Here is an 18,066-nt window from a genome sequence, read left to right on the forward strand (position 1 = left end):
TTTGTATTCTCATAGCTTGGTATGGTGCTGCTAATTGGTGGCCCTCGGTACATGTATAATGCAAAATAAATGTATAATGAATGAATGGGTGAATGACATGGCTTAATAGCAGTTTATTTAAAAAGTTTTAAATTTAAGTTGAGAACAAGCAGCAAAAATAGTTAATGTGGTCTTGGGTAGCAACAATGAAAGGGTAGTGTCTGGTTTCTGAATATATAGAATCTTGGACCTATGGAGATAGAAATGATAAGGAAAATAAGACTGGTGGACCGGTGATGTGAAATGACTTGCTCATGGTTCCACAACAAATTTGTGATGGGAGTAGGAACTTGAATTTAGAGATCGTGGCTTTCAGTTAAATTTGATTTTTTACCAGTTCAACTATATTCTCTTCTGGTGAGACCACAACTGTGCAATTCTGAGCTCTACACTTAAAGAAATGTGTAGACAAAGTAGAATTTGTCCAAGGAAGGCTGATGCAGATGCTAGGGGAGAGTGGAAACTGTATCACGTGAAGATCAGGTGAGAACATTAAGGATATTTCACCTGGAGAAGAAAGTACTTGCAAAAGGGCTGCCAGGTGAGTGGAAAAATCATATGTGTTCTAATATTTTTAAATATATAAGTCATTATTCCTTTGCTCCAGAAAGGAAAAACAAGAGCCATGGGTAGAAATCACAGAGAAGTAAATTTCAACTCAATCTGAGACAAAGAATAATGTCTCAAGATTAGAAGTAACCAAGAATGAAATTCCAAACTATAAGAAATATGCAAGTAGAGGTTGGATGATTATCTGTCAGGACTAGATTGAGTTCCTTTAGAGTAAAGATCCCGTTTTACTTGTATTTCCCTAAGACTTTGAATGGTGCTTGGCACATAGTATATGCTCACTTCCGACTCACTATGTATCTTTTAAAAGGACTTCCTTTATGGGGTAGGTGAGCATGGAGGTGAATAAGAATGCACTGTATTATTAACCCATGGACTTTTCCAACACTTAGGTTTGTGATTCTTTGATAAAAAATCCTGCAAAATAGCATGCCAATATTTAGCAAAGCAAGTCATTTCATACTCTTTACAGGCAAAGGTTGGTGGAATTGCTGTTTCTTTCTTTCTTTTTTTTTTTTTAAAGATTTTATTTATTAATTTGACAGAGAGAGAGACAGCGAGAGAGGGAACACAAGCAGGGGGAGTGGGAGAGGGAGAAGCAGGCTTCCCGCCGAGCAGGGAGCCCGATGCGGGGCTCGATCCCAGGACCCTGGGATCATGACCTGAGCCGAAGGCAGACACTTAACAGACTGAGCCACCCAGGCGCCCCTATTTCTTTTAAACTCTACTAAGCTCTATAGTGTTACGTTGTTGCTCTTCCTTTAGGTGGAAGGGTTTGCCATTGACTACGGTCACTGCTAGTGTATCTCTGCACTTGTTAATCAAACTAAAGTTCCATGTGCAAGTTCAAATGGAGTGTGTTTTGTACAAGTAGCATAAGACCGGTTTACGGAACCACTTGCGTGATGATTATGCCCATAGATTCACACTTTCCAGAGTGCCGACTAACCTAGAAAACCAAGTGTTTCAGCATCCTAAATCTTATTTCGATTGTCACCATTTTTGAATGTTTTAATAAATATCATAAATATCACTTCAGGAAACCTATTTTCACTGAATATTTTATATCCAGAATGTGTTGATTTGATATTTGTCTTTTTTTTTTTTTTTTTTTTTAACACAGGAGTGTCGTTCCTTTTAGTCCATGTGGAGGTCATTTAAAGGAGGCAAAGAAAGCTCTAGATTTACTATATTAGCCACGAAAAGCTGGGGAGAACTAAGCGAGAATAAGGCAATTATTTGATTTGTTATTTACCTCATATTCTTTGAGAATTTTCATATTTTATTTCTTTCCAAAGTGATCATACCTATTTATATGCTCAAGAATTCCTATCAACTTCCCACTAAATTCTTTTAGGTGCTATGGGATTAGTTTGCTTTCTTATCTCAGCATTTAAATATGCTTACAGTGTATTTTTCTGTTTTTTTATGAACTATCATCATCACCACAGTCCCACTTCAAATAATGGGTCAGCATTTGCCATAAAGCTATTCAGAAGGAATTTGGTGGTGATTCCAACTTCTTTTTAAAGAACTCTATGCCATAAATGTAGCAAGGTGCTTCTGAGAATCTATGATTGTGGTGTTTCACTTTTAATGATGTTAATAAATTTTTCTGCAAGTTCTTAATTCCACTCACGTAAATGGAACAGGTTTTGTGCTCTGCGTATTCCTGATATGTAACTTGTTCCCGACCCTTCAGGTAAATGCACTTAACAGCGAGATTCTCAGATGCTTTCCAAATAAAAACCAATATCTTCTTTCCCTCTCTTTTATGAGTTATAGAACACTTTCCCTCCCCTTTTTCTTTGATTTAATTTATATGCCAGGGATTTTTCAGCTCTGGGGATGAAAATGGAAGACCAGGGAAGAAAGTTGATGAAATAGAGATGATTCAAAGATCTGAAATATTTTATCCTCACTCGATATAAAGTAAGTTATTTTTTCTCTTTTCCAATAACCATCATTTCCCTTGATCTTGGAATCACTCAAAACCTAGCCACCGAGTCCTGTATAAACTAATGCTCTGTCTCAAGATGTGGGGAAAGATGAACTACCGGTACCTGCAGATTGTACCAGCTTGATTATATTTACAGTTATGAGATACCGCAAATTTAAGAATGCCAATTTTTTCTCATCACTGAGTATTTATTATATATAACAAATACATGGGAAAGAAAAAACTATATTGTGTGATATAAATAGTTTATTTACATTACAGAAAAAACATCAAGACAATGTATACTATTTCAAATATATCCATACATAATCAAATATAGCTGTAGTACATGTTTTCATTGGTGTAGATTACCACAAATGCAAGGCAACATGTGTAGATCTCTTGTCTTATTCTTTTGTCTATAATACTGTATTGTGTAGTCCCAGCTCTCAGAAGTCCGGCCACTGTGCAGCATGCTCCCTTTAGATTAACCTCGTGGATGCTCTTGTTGTGTTGTCTGAACTGTAGTGCCCTGTATTTTGCTTCTGTCTGTGAATTCTGTTGCTTCTGGGGCATTTCCTAGAAGGTTGGAAAGTTTACAAATCTTAGTCCAGTGCTGTTACCTGAAGTTTGGTCCTACAATTACAGAGTGAAGTTGTTGATTAAGCCAATTGTTAAAATATTTCAGACAAAAGAATTTATTATTAGTAGAAGCTGGGATTATTTTGGAAGGTTTTTTTTTTTTTTTGCGCTTCTCCTTGCCGTTGTCTTTAAGCGTCTGTTGGGGAGCGCTGAAGAGCAGAGGCAGAAGGTGAAGAGGAATACATTTACCTGGTCCTCAACCGCTTACTCAGGAAGGCAGAAGAATGACTCAGCACAAGGCAGTCAAGCAAGTTGTGAGCTCATCTAATCTCACTTTAAATGTCTTCAACAATTTTATATTTTAAATGTCCTCAGGATGAATGTTATATTGACATTTCACTGCTACAAGTTTAAATCCTATCCAACCAGAGAATGAGCCAACTCTTAATATCTGATATGTAATGAAAAGGGATATTGTTTTGGTTCAGCCTGATATTATTTTTATAAATTAGTACCATAAGCTGGAGACATAAATTGGTGCCAACTATTTTGCTTCTATAAAAGCTAAATTGAGTCAAATTATCTGAAAAGCTCTGGTCTGGTGTCTTTTCTCTTAAAATAAACAAATGCTTTGATGATGCAAATAAGAACAATATAAAGTTCATATAAAATCTTATTACAATAAGATGGCTTTCAGAGATTATATATTCATATATATGTTCATATATGAATAAATAAATATATATAATATATATATATATTTTTTACAGAGGTGTGGTAGATCAGTCAAAATGAACATGGAGCTGAAAGTCACATTCCCAGCAAGTGGGAGCTGGAGACAAAAAGATTGAAAATCCATCTTCTCAACAGGGCAACTCTTTTCATTCCAGAGCATGTCTCTAGATGTCTATATTTTTATGACACATGCTCTATTTAGAAGGAGGGCAGATGTTTGACTAAAATAATAAAAACAAGGGGAAGCAATTAGAAAAAAAGAAATTGGGAGGAGGGGAAGAGAGAGAAAAGAAGAGAGACCAGGGGATGGAGAAATTAAAAGAAAATTAAAGAGAATGAAAGGACCTCTGCTTGGTGCAATTTGTCAATCTTTTAGCAACGGCATATGTTGGAATAGGTCTTGACAGACAAGTGTGGTCAAGGTGGTCAGAAAAGGGGAGGGTTAGGGGAGGGGCAGATGACCTAGGTGGAAAATCTGGTTTTTGAGTAGAACATTCTCAAGTGAGTAGAATGAATCCACACTGGGAAGAGTGTGGCTTTTTGACTAGTGTGACTCCTGGAAAGACTTTGGAAGACTTGGACATCCTAAGACAGCTTTATGAAATGCATTACAAAAATGCTAATTTAGCTCATGTACTCTTCCTCAAAAGTAAATGGAGACTAGATGTTGTTTTGTTTTAACATGGAAAATGAAAATGGCCATATGCCTTGAAAAAATGTCTTCCTTCTAATTTGGAGCTCATTTTAGGTTGTCTTGAGCATCGGAACACACGACGTTATGACTAGCCGAGGGGCAGTATGAGCAGGGTGTAAGTGCACAGGATCTGACACCAGGCAGCCTGGACTCCACAGCTGTGTACGCTTAGCAATTGGCTAACTTCTCATACCTCAGGATTCCTATTTTGAAAATGGGGATCACTGTTCCTTCTTCGTATGTTATCAAATGTATATGTGTGTGTACACACATGTATGATACACACACACACATAACATATACACAATGCTTGGTGAAATAAGAACCCTACATATTCCAGCTATTCTTATAACATATGGGAACAGAACTGTGATTAATAACAAACTTGAGAACATCTGCTAAAGTATTGAAAGTTTTGCATTTTTGTCAGTACATGAAGTACAAAGTACAAATCCAATTGTAATGAGATTAGATCTATTGAATGGGAATCTGGTTTTTCATGTGCTGACATGGTGTACATATCGGAAGACTCGAGACCCTTAGAGTAATAAGGCACCGCTTCTTGTGTTTTAGATTCTTTTCTATCTTTCCTTTATACTCAGTATTTTTGGTTTCTTGAGTTATCTTTATGTTCCCCAGAATCTATTTTAGTATAATCCATTGACTCACTTGGCATCTAAACGTGAGAGTCTAGTTGATGAGCTCAGCTTGGCTTTGAGCAGCACAAAGCTCCAGTCGATGATCTTCCCTTAAGCTTTTAGGCCCGGCAAGGATTTATGAACCATATTTTGTCTTTTTCAAGAGCAAATGCCACACTTGTCCTCAAAGAAGATAGGGCAGCACAGCTACGGAGACGTATTATGGCCTTTATTCTCTAAGGATATGGTACTTTCTTTTATTTTCTTGTCTTTAGAAAAATAATTTTGGGGGAAACATTCTGATTTACTGTAGAGCTGTACAAATGAACGAAAGTTTAAATGTCTTGTGAATTTGGCAAAAAACTTAAAAAACTTTCTTGGAACTTTTTCTCAAGTAGTGTGAAATCAGGTCAGAAAGAAGCGTCTTCAATAGTATTTCCGGTTAGACAGGGCATAAATAATACGGATTTGGTTGCCATGAATTTACACACTGATGAAGTTAAGCAAGTAAATACCTGGCCTTACCCCTTTACTCCAAGCACAGTGTCAGACATCACTAATTAACCATGATTTTCTCTCCTATTGAAACTGGATGAGGTCTCTGGATCCCTTTCAATCTTAGTCTCCAGAAACAATTACCATTTGATTGTTCTGGGGGTTTGGTATAAACGCTTGTTGTCATATTTGCTGCATGTTTCCATATATCAAAGGTTTTCATGTACTGCAACATAATCTTTTTTATTGTAGCTATTTTCTTCGAATTTTGTGATTAAAAGCTATTTTAACTTAACGTAAAAATGCACCTGTTGTTTACATCAAATATGTTAAAAATGATTATATCAGCGTTATAATTGGAAATAAGTACCATAAATGAAAGCTATCCTTGAACACTATTCTAGGCCTTGTGTACAATCTCTTCTCACCTCTTTTGGCTTACTGATCTGGGTAAATAAGACAACACTGTCATCTAAATAGTCTGTTAGTAGTTTGAACGAAAACTGACTTTCCATAGCTAAAAGAGAAAAGCATATTTAAACAAAGATTGGCATCACATAGTAGAGAAAAACAGATCTTTGCCTCAAAAATAAATAATCCTCATCAAAAGGCAAAAATAAGGAAAATACTTGGTAGCACTCCAGCATGAAAATCGATGCTATTCACATGCTGTTATGATGAGGAAACAGGACTCCTGAGAATGGATGGCTGCCGAGTCCACAAAGGGACTCCTACGTAGAGTAACCTAAGTAAGGCAAGGAGGAACACCAGATTCCCTTATCTGGGTGGCCATCGAGCACATTACTGACCTTGTGATGCAGAGAACCACCACACAGATGACAGCAATTTGAATGGTCCCAATCACAGCTGCGATTAAGACATACTGAAATCGTACAGGGCCGGGAACAACGTACAGCACACTGTAGTCCTTTTTTTCACAGTGTTGTCCAGTATAACCAGCATCACACCTGGAAGGAAGGATAGTGTCCAGTTACCTGTAGCTGCTGGACTCATTTTTATAGTCGGCCCATACACAGTTATCTTCATTGTGAAATCGGGGCTGTTTATTTCCCTCTTTAAAGAAATGCTGCTTTGTAGATATGGCTTTCGACTGTATCCTTTCAATGAGATTTCCTTGTGTTTTTGGTTTCAAAGGTATAAGGTTTTCTTTTATACTTATAATAAGATTTTGTGACAGGAGGGTTGGTACGTAGTTTGTGATGATGATATAGAGAAGCAGTGGCTGTCCAGAAATACTATTCTTTCCATATTTTTTTTCAGATGAGTTTCACATTTTATTTAACTTGTCCTTTAATCGACCTAAGTCGACATGATTACTTGAGAAAAGGTTTGTTTCTGAGGATATGGGTGTAAATTGGGGCTATTTATTTATTTACTTTTGGATAAAGCATTCCCTGGCTACTGTGAGAATAAATGTTGAAAAATGTTTAGACCAAGGATACAATAAGTGATTTCTTTAATTTGTCGATCCTAAAGTTGTCTACTTATGTTAGAGAGCTAAATTTCAGTAGAAAAAAAAAACCAATTATGGTGTAAGCAACAGAGTTCTGCAAAATAAACCCATGCGCTATTCATCTGAGAATGAACGCTGCTTCTCACTCACTCAAGCCTCATCAGAAAGCATCAGGAGACCATCTGCGTGTTAAAATTAGCATTTGACAACGAAATGAAGAAACTGTTCACATAATAATACCAACAAGGGTCAACTTGTCATTGGCTTTGTGCAATTATTTTAGTGCTTCACTTGGAATTTCTCCATTCTGGGGTCTTTCCTCTTTGCCTTGAAGGGTTTAATAATGGGGACCCTGCTAAGGATGACAGGGCAGCAGGACCAGCCTCCCAGTTATGTTGACTGTACCTGGCTTCACTGGAAGGTGCTACTGTATTCAATTAAGGAAGATATAAAAGGAAGACAGTTCTTGAGCGTAGAGAGAGAAGAAAGAGTGAGGAGGAGGAGGAGGAGAAGAGAGAGAAACTCCTTTCGCTGTGTAACAATACACAACCTATTTCATCATATGCCACTTGTAGATTCCTTTAATAAAAATACATTTGTTTTTCCACCTTGGGTTTACCGTATTTTTACCATCTCAGTAATTATGTTCTATTCATGAATATTCAGCAGATATTTATATTTATTAACTAAGTCCAGACAAGCAATTTCTTTGTGTCTCAACTGAGTTAGAATCTGTGGAGGTACAGCTAATAATCGCACTGTACAAGGCTTGTGGGTAGCCGACCCACAGCAATGAGTAGGTGCCTAGCAAAACCAAGATTGATAAAATTGATTGGACACCTGAAGGACTTTGGAAAAGATGACCTCCCCAAAGCAACGACGTTATCTTATATACCCTAAGTCCTCATCCATTCATTTCAGAAATATTTATTGACCTCCTGTTATGTGCCAAGAGCTATTCTATGTCCATGGGAAAGGGCAATGAATAAAACAGAGGAAGCTGAGTCTTTAAGAAGCTTGTAATGCCCAAAGTACAATTTGAAATTCTACCAGAAGAGTATACATAATGATATGTTACATAGTACTCAGGTATGTAAGGCACACACATTTCATGGTTTTCTAGTGGGTGTCTGTGTGTGTGTGTGTAGGAGAGTCAGTGAAAAGTTTTGCTGCTGATCACCCAGTCAGGCAGAATGCCATGCAATTCTTTGCAAACATCCAGAATTTAGTTCTCTGTGTTTACTTTATACATTTTAAAAATTAAAGAGTGAAAACATTACCTGCAAGATGGCTCCTGCATATTGATAGAATGTTCACACTTCCCATGCATGCAGAAACCATCGTAATGTTCTGGGCAAGGTATGTGGTGTTCTCTTGCACTTTCTTCTAACTTGTTAGCATTCTCTGTGAATACAGATAAAAACAGGCACCCCTTGTAAATAGTTTCTCAGCCCAGTAAGATCAACCAGTACATTAAGAAGCAAAGCTATGGTAGGCAAAGATATTTAAAAGGGCAAGAACTAAAAGGCCATGCTTCAGAAGAAAGAAGAAGAATTGAAAGACAGACATCTTCACAAGTGTGTTTAGAGATGAAACTGCAAAATTACCCAGTGCTTTTCATGCTTTTATGCAATTTTTTCCATATTTAATAGGCAGTGATGTTTCTATAAGTAGTCAGACAGCTTTAATTTTCCTTGGGTAGAGACCGTACATTGATCATAAAATAATTCAAGAAGAACTATCTTATTTTTTGAATTTCAAAGCCCAGCATAATGTCCCTAAGAGTGAATGGCTGCAATACCTTGATACTTTCTCAGTGTGGTAGCTTAAAAGTTAAAATATAGCTGTGTTCAGTTGTTAAACAGATGTTTTCCAAAACTAAATGCAAATTGCAACAAACATATTCTTTCAGGCTTTTTTCATTTACTGTGAAGGGGAATTCTACTAGCACCGTACATTTTCTTATTGCCAAAATAAAGCTATTGAAAGAGCAAACGTTATTTCAGAATCATTTATGGAGATACTAACACAGTACATATTGAATTCTCTAAGTGTATTCCAATGCATAATAGCTGGCCTATGTTAACAATGTGATGTGAAAGCTAAACTTACAATAAAGAAAAAATTTGTGTTCTAAAGTGAACCCTTTCCTCTGTCATTAACAAGTTTTGTTTTCTTATGTTTCTACAAAGATATTAAAATATGTTTTCTGACCTTCAGCTCAAATACATTTGCTTCATATTTGTAATGCTATCTCTAAATAGTCTTGATTATGGTCATCTTATAATATCAAGTTTGCTTTTTTTGAGTCTTTTCCATAATCCGTGACCTGACTTGACAAACTTTAAAATTCTTGCCTAAACACATGAAAAATATAATTGTCTTGACTTCAATCTGAGATGCTCTTCAATCCACAGCAAGAGAAGTAATGGAAGCAGCGGTAATAGAAGATTAAAAATGAACTACTATTTTTATGAAATAAATTATTTCCTATTATTTCACATACAGGCATAGCTTTTATTACAGTGCGTCCTTATAGTTTGGTACTGGCAGTCATGGATGATGCATATATTCATCAGGAGAAAAAATACCTTTAATATGGGTGAATCAGACAAATGCATTATTTATGTTTAAGCAGAGCTGTAAAATATCTATAATTTTAAGATCTAGTTAGTCATCTGCAGAACTTTTAAGTTTGAAGTATATTGTTAAATATGTTAAGTGTTTTCCTGTGTAGGAATATTTATGCACATTTGTATGATGGGTAATATTTCAAATCACAGCTCAAATTAATCAAGGATTTATCATAAGTATGCTAGAGAGACTGGAGATGGCATTTAAATCATTCATTTGTCCTATATTTGTGTCTCTTTACCTATTTAGGTGATATTTTGTTTGTATTATATTCCTACTTTGATGACTGTCGTTAAAATGAATGAACCACTTCCATGGAAAAGACTAAAAATATACAAAATTTTCTCTTTTGGTTTCCCCCATTCTTCCAAGGTACTTTAGAATTTTATGTCATGGTGTTTTTAGTAACAAATTACAGCTGTAATGAGCAAACACACAAAAACTGAAATAAATAATGTTGGGTGAATTTTTCAATATGGGAATATGTGACCAAAACAGAAGCAGGGCGAGGATGCTATTTTGATGCAGCTTGAGATGGCTTGTGGTCATTCCTGAATCTGTGGTGAAGACTAGGCTCATTTGTTGCCGCAGCCAGGAGGCTAGAAGCTAGAGTGGTCAAACCATGCACCTGCTGTTTAAAGGCGACTTTCCCAGTGGGGTTTGCCAGCCCACTGCTGATGTAACGGACCAGCACTGATTTTCACTCTTATTCCTGGATCTTCTCCCCATAACAAGCAATTCAACACTTCTAGTTAGTGTTTGTTAGTAACCCTTCAGTGCTTCCTCACACCTGCATGCAGGAGAATTTTCTGTAACTTCCCTCTCCTTCAGTTATGCATTGTGATTTCAGGCATGGTATTTTTCAAACACATCTTATTAGGACTATTTTTCTTTTTGTCAGTTGCAAAAGAAGATCAAGAATTTTCTTAACTCAAAATCCATTTTTAGGCTATTTTATTTTTAACTCCATCCCTCGCCCCATACTGTTTTTGTTTTTGGATTTGTACCATATTCATAATTATGAACCGAAGTCCAAGGGCAAAGTAAGAGCTTGTTTGAGTGAGGCTGCGGCCTTAGTGTAGTAGGAACCAGATATTTCCACAAGGTTCATTATCCAGACAGGATGATCACGTGTGAGGAGAAGAGTTTCCATCATAAAATCTGCTAATTAGTTTACACCATTCCTTATGAGCTTGGAGTGCTCTGTTATGCTGCTCGTAGGATACTGTCAGATAAGAAAGTTAGAGAGATTGAAAATAAATGAATAGAAGAAATGATCCCTGAGCAAGAAAATGAGGAATCATCAATATATGTCAACAAATTTATAGTCAATCCAATCAAGTAAACCAGTTGATTGAAAACCTGAATATATAACCACTTCTAGTAATGCAATAGACATATTTTAGAAACGAGATTTGAGTATATTAAGAAGAATAGAGACACAGAAAATCTAATATTCCAACCAAGTTTGTGTATGGACGACGGTATTCGTGACCCTGATGTTTATGCCTAGGTATTCAAGCAATCCTGAAGCACTTAAAAGATTTAAAATCAACTAAAAATGATACTTTGGAAGTCCATATGTTTCCTACAGTGCCTGATGATTTAGACATCCATTTCTCTGTCCTCCACTGAAAGAGGTTTAATGTAAGGGTTGTGTTCTTTCTGCTAAAAGAGATAGTGACAACGGTAGAAACTCTCCATGTTTTTGTGTAAAGTCTTCAACTAGTTTCCTACTAAATGTTCACGAATGATTTATGCTGAAAGGGATCCTGACCTTTTTAAGAAACCATTTCTGGTATAATCTGAGTTAATTGCAGCAGAGCTAACAGGGTTGCATGCCCATTGCTAGTCAATGCTCTAGTCAAGAGCTATAGAAGTGGGTCGCTCTAAAGCACAGCTATATGTATTGTTTCTATCCTGGCGCGTTCAGGGAAAGAGATGGGGGAGGGAGGCAAGAGACAGAGGGAATGAAGACTGGCAAGGTTTTAACTTATCATAACTCAAGTAAGGGAAGTGGGTAGAAAAGGGGCAGAGCCAGGCATGGCGGTTCAGAGACTTAAGTCAATATAGCCCAGAGTGTGTGTACGTGTGTGTTTAGCATTATCCCTGCCTTTTTCTTCCCCAAAAGCTGTAAATAAGATGTTGTTCAGATAATTAATCTACCAAGCAACACATTATGGATTGAAGCAGAAATATGACAGTGTAAAACTTGCCTAAAACTATCCATGTACCCAAAGAAAGAATGTTTCCTGGGGCAAGGGTTAGAGCTTGGTGAAAGAAGCTTCTGAAAGTCGTGTTCTCTATTCAAGTGGTCTCCAGGGTGGTGTTGCCCTGAGAAGCCAACCCGAACTTGCGAACCTAGAGTCCCAGGTGCAGAAATGGATGCACAAAACTATTAGCGTCTGATGCTGCTAACTATTCACTCAGTCAACCCATTTCCCTTGTTCTGATGGTCTGTTGTCTGAGCAGTCTTAAAATAATTTGATTTCTTTGTAGCCTACAGTATCACCTGGATTTCTTATCCATTTGACAGTTATATATTTCATATGAGTTGAATTGATTAGTTCTGACTTACTGTGTTTTTTTTTTTTTTTTTTTTTTTTTTTTTTTTTTTTTGGCATAAGTCAGCTTTCTCCAGCCCACTCAGTTCTGGCATTTTGTAAGATCAAACTTCTGCACTTACAAGCTAGAGGACCGGCCGGGCCTGGCCCATGGTGCACTGTAGTCTGGGAGGCCTTGTGGGGGCTGGTCAGATGATATTTCTCTGGAGATAGCACTACTTTGCTTTAATCAGGCCTTTCTTTGGAATATCTACAGATCCCTGTGCCACTGATTCACTTCTGTGTAAGAATTTCAGAGTTAAGTTGGAAAGATCCTGAACTAGAGGTAACATGAAGGATTCAGTAGATGTTTTAGAGAGCCAGATTTCTACTGCACATTTTTAAGCAACTAAAGCTGTTCAGTAAGTGAGTGAGTAGTATACTGAAGTAGTGAATTTCTGGTGGTAAAAAGAAGCCTTCTTACTACTGCTGAGATTCTGTAGAGTGTTACTGTGTAGGAGATTTGATTATTTCAGATCTCTAGGTTCTTTGAACTCTAAAAGTAATATTTATTTCTACTGCTAATGTTTACTTAAAATAAATTACCAATAAATATATACTGATATTTATTGTACAATATTATTCTTGATATGCTGGGAAAAAGAATTAAACAAGTAGGAACATTATTTAGGTATAGTAAATAAAGGAAATCACTTTGGTTTAATTATGGGGACATTTTACTTTATCAAAGGGCATACGATATCTTAAATATTTACAATGTCTATAGTTCGGACATTCTAGCATAAAGTGAACTCTTTTATGCATTATCTTCCTTTGTGGGAACAATATGTTTGTGGATTAAATTCAATTTCTTTTTTTATTTTATTTTATTTTTTGTTTGGGAACACATATATTTAGTAAAATTGCAAAGAAAAACAAGGAAATAGTAAACACAGAATTTACAGTAATGCTTAATTTTGAAGGCAAAAGAGAGGCAACGGGAGAGACTCGAGTTTTTGGTTTTTTTGGGGATTGAATACTTCTTTTTTTAAAATTTTATTTTATTATGTTATGTTAGTCACCATACAATACATCATTAGTTTTTGATGTAGTGTTCCATGACTCATTGTTTTCGTATAACACCCAGTGCTCCATGCAGTACGTGCCTCCCTTAATATCCCTTCACCAGGTTAACCCATCTCCCCCGCCCCCCTCCCCTCTAAAACCCTCAGTTTGTTTCTCAGAGTCCATAGTTTTATGGTTCATCTCTCCCTCCCATTTCCCCCACTTCATTTTTCCCTTCCTTCTCTTAATGTCCTCCATGCTATTCCTTATGATCCACAATAAGTAAAACCATATGATAATTGACTCTCCCTGTTTGACTTATTTCACTTAGCATAATCTCCTCCAGTCCCATCCATGTCGATGTAAAAGTTGGGTATTCATCCTTTCTGATGGCTGAGTAATATTCCATTGAATATATGGACCACATCTTCTTTATCCATTCATCTGTTGAAGGGCATCTTGGCTCTTCCCACAGTTTGGCTATTGCGACATCGCTGCTATGAACATTAGGGTGCATATGGCTCTTCTTTTCACTACATCTGTGTCTTTGGGGTAAATACCCAGGAGTGCAATTGCTAGGTCATAGGGTAGCACTATTTTTAATTTTTTGAGGAACCTCCACACTGTTTTCCAAAGTGGCTGTACCAACTTGCATTCCCACCAAGAGTGTAAGAGGGTTCCCCTTTCTCCAAAACCTCTCCAACATTTGTTGTTTCTTGCCCTGTCCATTTTGGCCATTCTAACTGGTGTAAGGTGGTATCTCAGTGTGGTTTTGATTTGGATTGCCCTGATGGCTAATGATGATGAACATTTTTTCATGTGTCTGTTAGCCATTTGTATGTCTTCTTTGAAGAAGTGTCTGTTCATGTCTTCTGCCCATTTTTTGACTTGATTATTTGTTTTTTGGGTGTTGAGTTTGAGAAGTTCTTTATAGATCTTGGATACCAGCCCTTTATCTGTAGTGTCATTTGCAAATATCTTCTCCCATTCTGTGGGTTGCCTCTTTGTTTTGTTGACTGTTTCCTTTGCTGTGCAGAAGCATTTTATCTTGATGAAGTCCCAAAAGTTCATTTTTGCTTTTGTTTCACTAGCTTTTGGAGATGTATCTTGAAAGAAGTTGCTGTGGCCGATGTCAAAGAGGTTACTGCCTATGTTCTCCTCTAGGATTTGGATGGATTCCTGTCTCACATTGAGGTCTTTCATCCATTTTGAGTTTATCTTTGTGTATGGTGTTAGAGAACAGGTGAGTTTCATTCTTCTGCATGTGGCTGTCCAATTTTCCCAGCACCATTTATTGAAGAGACTGTCTTTTTTCCTTTGCATGTTTTTTCCTGCTTTGTCAAAGATTATTTGACCATAGAGTTGAGGGTCCATATCTGGGTTCTCTATTCTGTTCCATTGGTCTGTATGTCTGTTTTTGTGCCAGTACCATGCTGTCTTGGTGATCACAGCTTTGTAATATAGCTTGAAATTGGGCAATGTGATGCCCCCAGCTTTGTTTTTCTTTTAAATTCAATTTCTAACATCATGCTTTAACATCGCAAATTATCTTTGACAAGCACAGGCACACGCACACGAGTAGTGCCATCTCATTTGTTATGTTTTTAACAAGCTTTTCCTGTGGGCAAAGTGGGCCACATTTTTCCAGAAAACTAAAATTTTCCATTTTGAATATATTTGCATAATACTTCTATTTTTTTTTACATTTAATAATGGTGCAAGGAAACCCCTTGTATTCATGCACTTGCACACCTATTGGGATTACTCGATTTTACCTGTCTCCTACTTACTGCCATAGCGCCAAAGCCATTTGAAAATATGAAAAAAAAATGTCTTTCTTTCTATTATATTTATATTGTGCCTGGGACAGAATCAAATTATGAATTTGGAAGTGAAGTCATGATTATTCCCGTTGTGTTGATTAGAGCTGGTTTCAGAGAAGATATATAATTCTTAGGATTTCCTCTCCTTATCAGGTATATACGAATGAGGTGGCAGGAAAGCCTCATATCTAGCTTGAGTTGCAATAGTTTTTTAAAGACCAGAAAAGCGTTCCTATTGAACAGGTTCTGAATGTAATGCAATAGGAGTTCTTGCAACTTAACAAATTCCATAATAGCTTTACCTGCTGTCATAGTTTCTTCAAAGCACAGATGAGTAGATGAGAAGGGTCTCTCCTTTTTTAAGCCTCTAAGACAGAGACTCAAATGAGAATGCCAGCTACAGGTGACTGGCGAGTGCAAGGGACACGAAAGCATTTCAGGACACAATCAATTCTCAAGTTTTGTAAAGAGCAGAGACTCAGTCACAATGTTCTTAGTTATTTAATCTCTGTTAAAGATTTGGAAAAATAACTTCAAAACAGAAACCAAGTCCTTTGCTACAAACGTAATATTTCTTCTACCAGTTGAACCTATTTTTTTCAGAAGAGTCATTGAAACTATTTGGATCCAAAATTTTCCCAGTTAGGCAGTGATCTGGGTTGGGAGTAGGATGGGCAGAGATTGGGAGAAATTCTTTTTACCCCACCATCGATCAGGCACTAATATAAGATGTGAAATATGATTATCCATATTACCACTTGTGTGTATAAATTTCCTATTGGACATACAAATTAAAATAAAGCAGAGGAAAACTAATTTTCATGTTACTACATTCTCAGGCAAGGCCTTAATGACATTATTCAAAAATTGCTTGAATTTAAATTGGAAAAAGTACTAGCATCTGAAATAGAATAGTAATTTGGAGGCTGGACTGATTGAAATGCAACAATATTGCACGATTATTTGCATGGGGTTTTATTATCTCAGTTTCTACTGGTAATATATTTACATAGATAAAAGCTGAGAAATCTGTACAATCTTGGGAAAGAAACTTGTATGTAAGCATTTTAACTTATGACACCCAAATACAGTTATTACAATTCCAGGACTTGGCATCACAAGGCTAAATCACAGATTTAGCTATAAATTCTCGACCTCCAAAAAATATGTATCATATATGTATATTATATATATATAAGATAAAATAAATATATACTTACCTGTTTATTATTAAAAGAAAAATAAGCAGATTTTTAGCCATTTGCTCTATCCTCTGCCCTGAAATGCCCTGCCTGGCTTCGGATGGCAGAGTCCTCAAAAGTGTGAAGGGAGCAGGCTACTGGGAGAAACTGTACTCGGCCTCTAATGGTCCTTTTCAAACTTCACCATTCAGTCAAGAGCCTATTAACTCTCAGCAAGTGGGTAACTCCTATAGGTTTAGAGGATTTAGCTTGAAGACCTTTTAAAAATATAGTATTTTATGGAACTTTAGATGTCTTTGACAACACTTCATAAATATCAGGCCTTGAGAAGAGGTAGGGATCATTAACCTCTCAGGAGTCCAGAGCTGGAGGTGCCTTAAGCTTATCTGGGGCAATTTGCTAGAGCTTTCCCCACTGAGCTTTTGCTGCAGCGACCCTTCTTACTTCCAAGCTATTCTTCGACGACAAAGTTTACTACAAACTTTAGAGAAAGAAAAAAAAAATTCAGGAAGCCATTTTATGTCAAGAATACACCCCTTCCCTTCTTTCTTTAGTCTTAAACTAAATCTATACATTTCTGGCCAAGTTTATTTGCTCAGTGGCTGACTGGGCATCCTTTCTTAATGAGCCTGTTCAGTGACAATGCTGAAAATGACAGAGCAAGTGACAGAGGGTTCAGGTCCTGTTCACTTCTGCCTTCTGGGCTATGTGAGTGAGCCATTTTTCCCTTCATGGGCTGCATTTGCAGAAATGGTTAAACCGCTCAGATAATCCTTTCTAGGTGACACATTTGTTTTCCCCTGTGACTCTGAAGTTATTAACCAACAGAGAGTGAGGAGGATTTAGGCTGGAGCATTCACTGAAGTGCAGCAGAAATAAAGGTTTTAATAATGTCAATAAGACAAAAAATGGCTTTTGGTAATTTGTTAAATGAATATTTCCTGAGTACCTACTATGTGTCTTGTGCTGTGCTATGCACTGCATGTAACATACTATATCTATTGGCTGTCTCCCCATGATTTTGTTTGTTGTCTTCTAAACATAGCCAAGAAAACAGATTTGCAAGACAAGATGATGATAAATATTATCTACATTCACTGGAGAATCTACAACATGCCCAACATTGTTAATACTTAACATGAGAAAAATGTATTCCTTATTACAGCTCTTTAAGGTAGATTTATAAAAATCCCATTTTGCGTAAATGAGGAAAAGTAAGCTCAAATAGGTTGAATTGCTTATCTTAGAAATTGACACAATCAGTAAGCAGAACCGGGGTCAAAGCCAGCTCTTGCCAGTGTAATATGCAGACCATGTAGTTAAGAACTCATTAAAAAGAAGACAGTATCTGGCCTCCATATCTTATTTATTGTTTGCCCTTTATGATTTTTGATTCTTTATCCCACATGGATCCTACTGCTGCTCTGAAAACCAGTTCTTTTCTTTTCTTTTCTCTTCCTCCTATCCTGGGAGAGATATTTTGTCAGAGGGCAAACCATCATGAATCCCAACTTCTCCATCCTCCTCAAGGGCTCTCTCCATCAGTGATCTCCTTCCTCTCCTGTGTCTTCAATTCTCCTTCACTCTTTGCTCCTTGCCACTAGCATTTAAACATTTTCGAATGTCTTCCTTC

At 36.8% G+C, this 18,066-nt stretch overlaps 1 protein-coding gene across 1 annotated transcript in view; it reads right to left on the minus strand.

Annotated features, from left to right (window-relative positions):
- Positions 1-2,737: 2,737 nt before the first annotated feature.
- TMEFF2 (transmembrane protein with EGF like and two follistatin like domains 2) overlaps positions 2,738-18,066 on the minus strand; it is a 226,135-nt gene continuing 210,806 nt past the window's right edge. The window contains exons 8-10 of the mRNA XM_045868320.3: positions 8,447-8,570; positions 6,502-6,660; positions 2,738-3,127 (exon numbers count right to left, since the gene is read on the minus strand). Of these exons, the coding sequence (XP_045724276.1) occupies positions 3,031-3,127; positions 6,502-6,660; positions 8,447-8,570 (380 nt within the window). The 3' untranslated portion in view covers positions 2,738-3,030. The remainder of the gene's footprint in view (positions 3,128-6,501; positions 6,661-8,446; positions 8,571-18,066) is intronic.

Source organism: Mirounga angustirostris, unplaced genomic scaffold, assembly GCF_029215605.1.
Source record: "Mirounga angustirostris isolate CCGP_5_RB_7025 unplaced genomic scaffold, mMirAng1.0.hap1 SCAF_3, whole genome shotgun sequence".
In the NCBI taxonomy this organism is placed as follows: Eukaryota; Metazoa; Chordata; class Mammalia; order Carnivora; family Phocidae; genus Mirounga; species Mirounga angustirostris.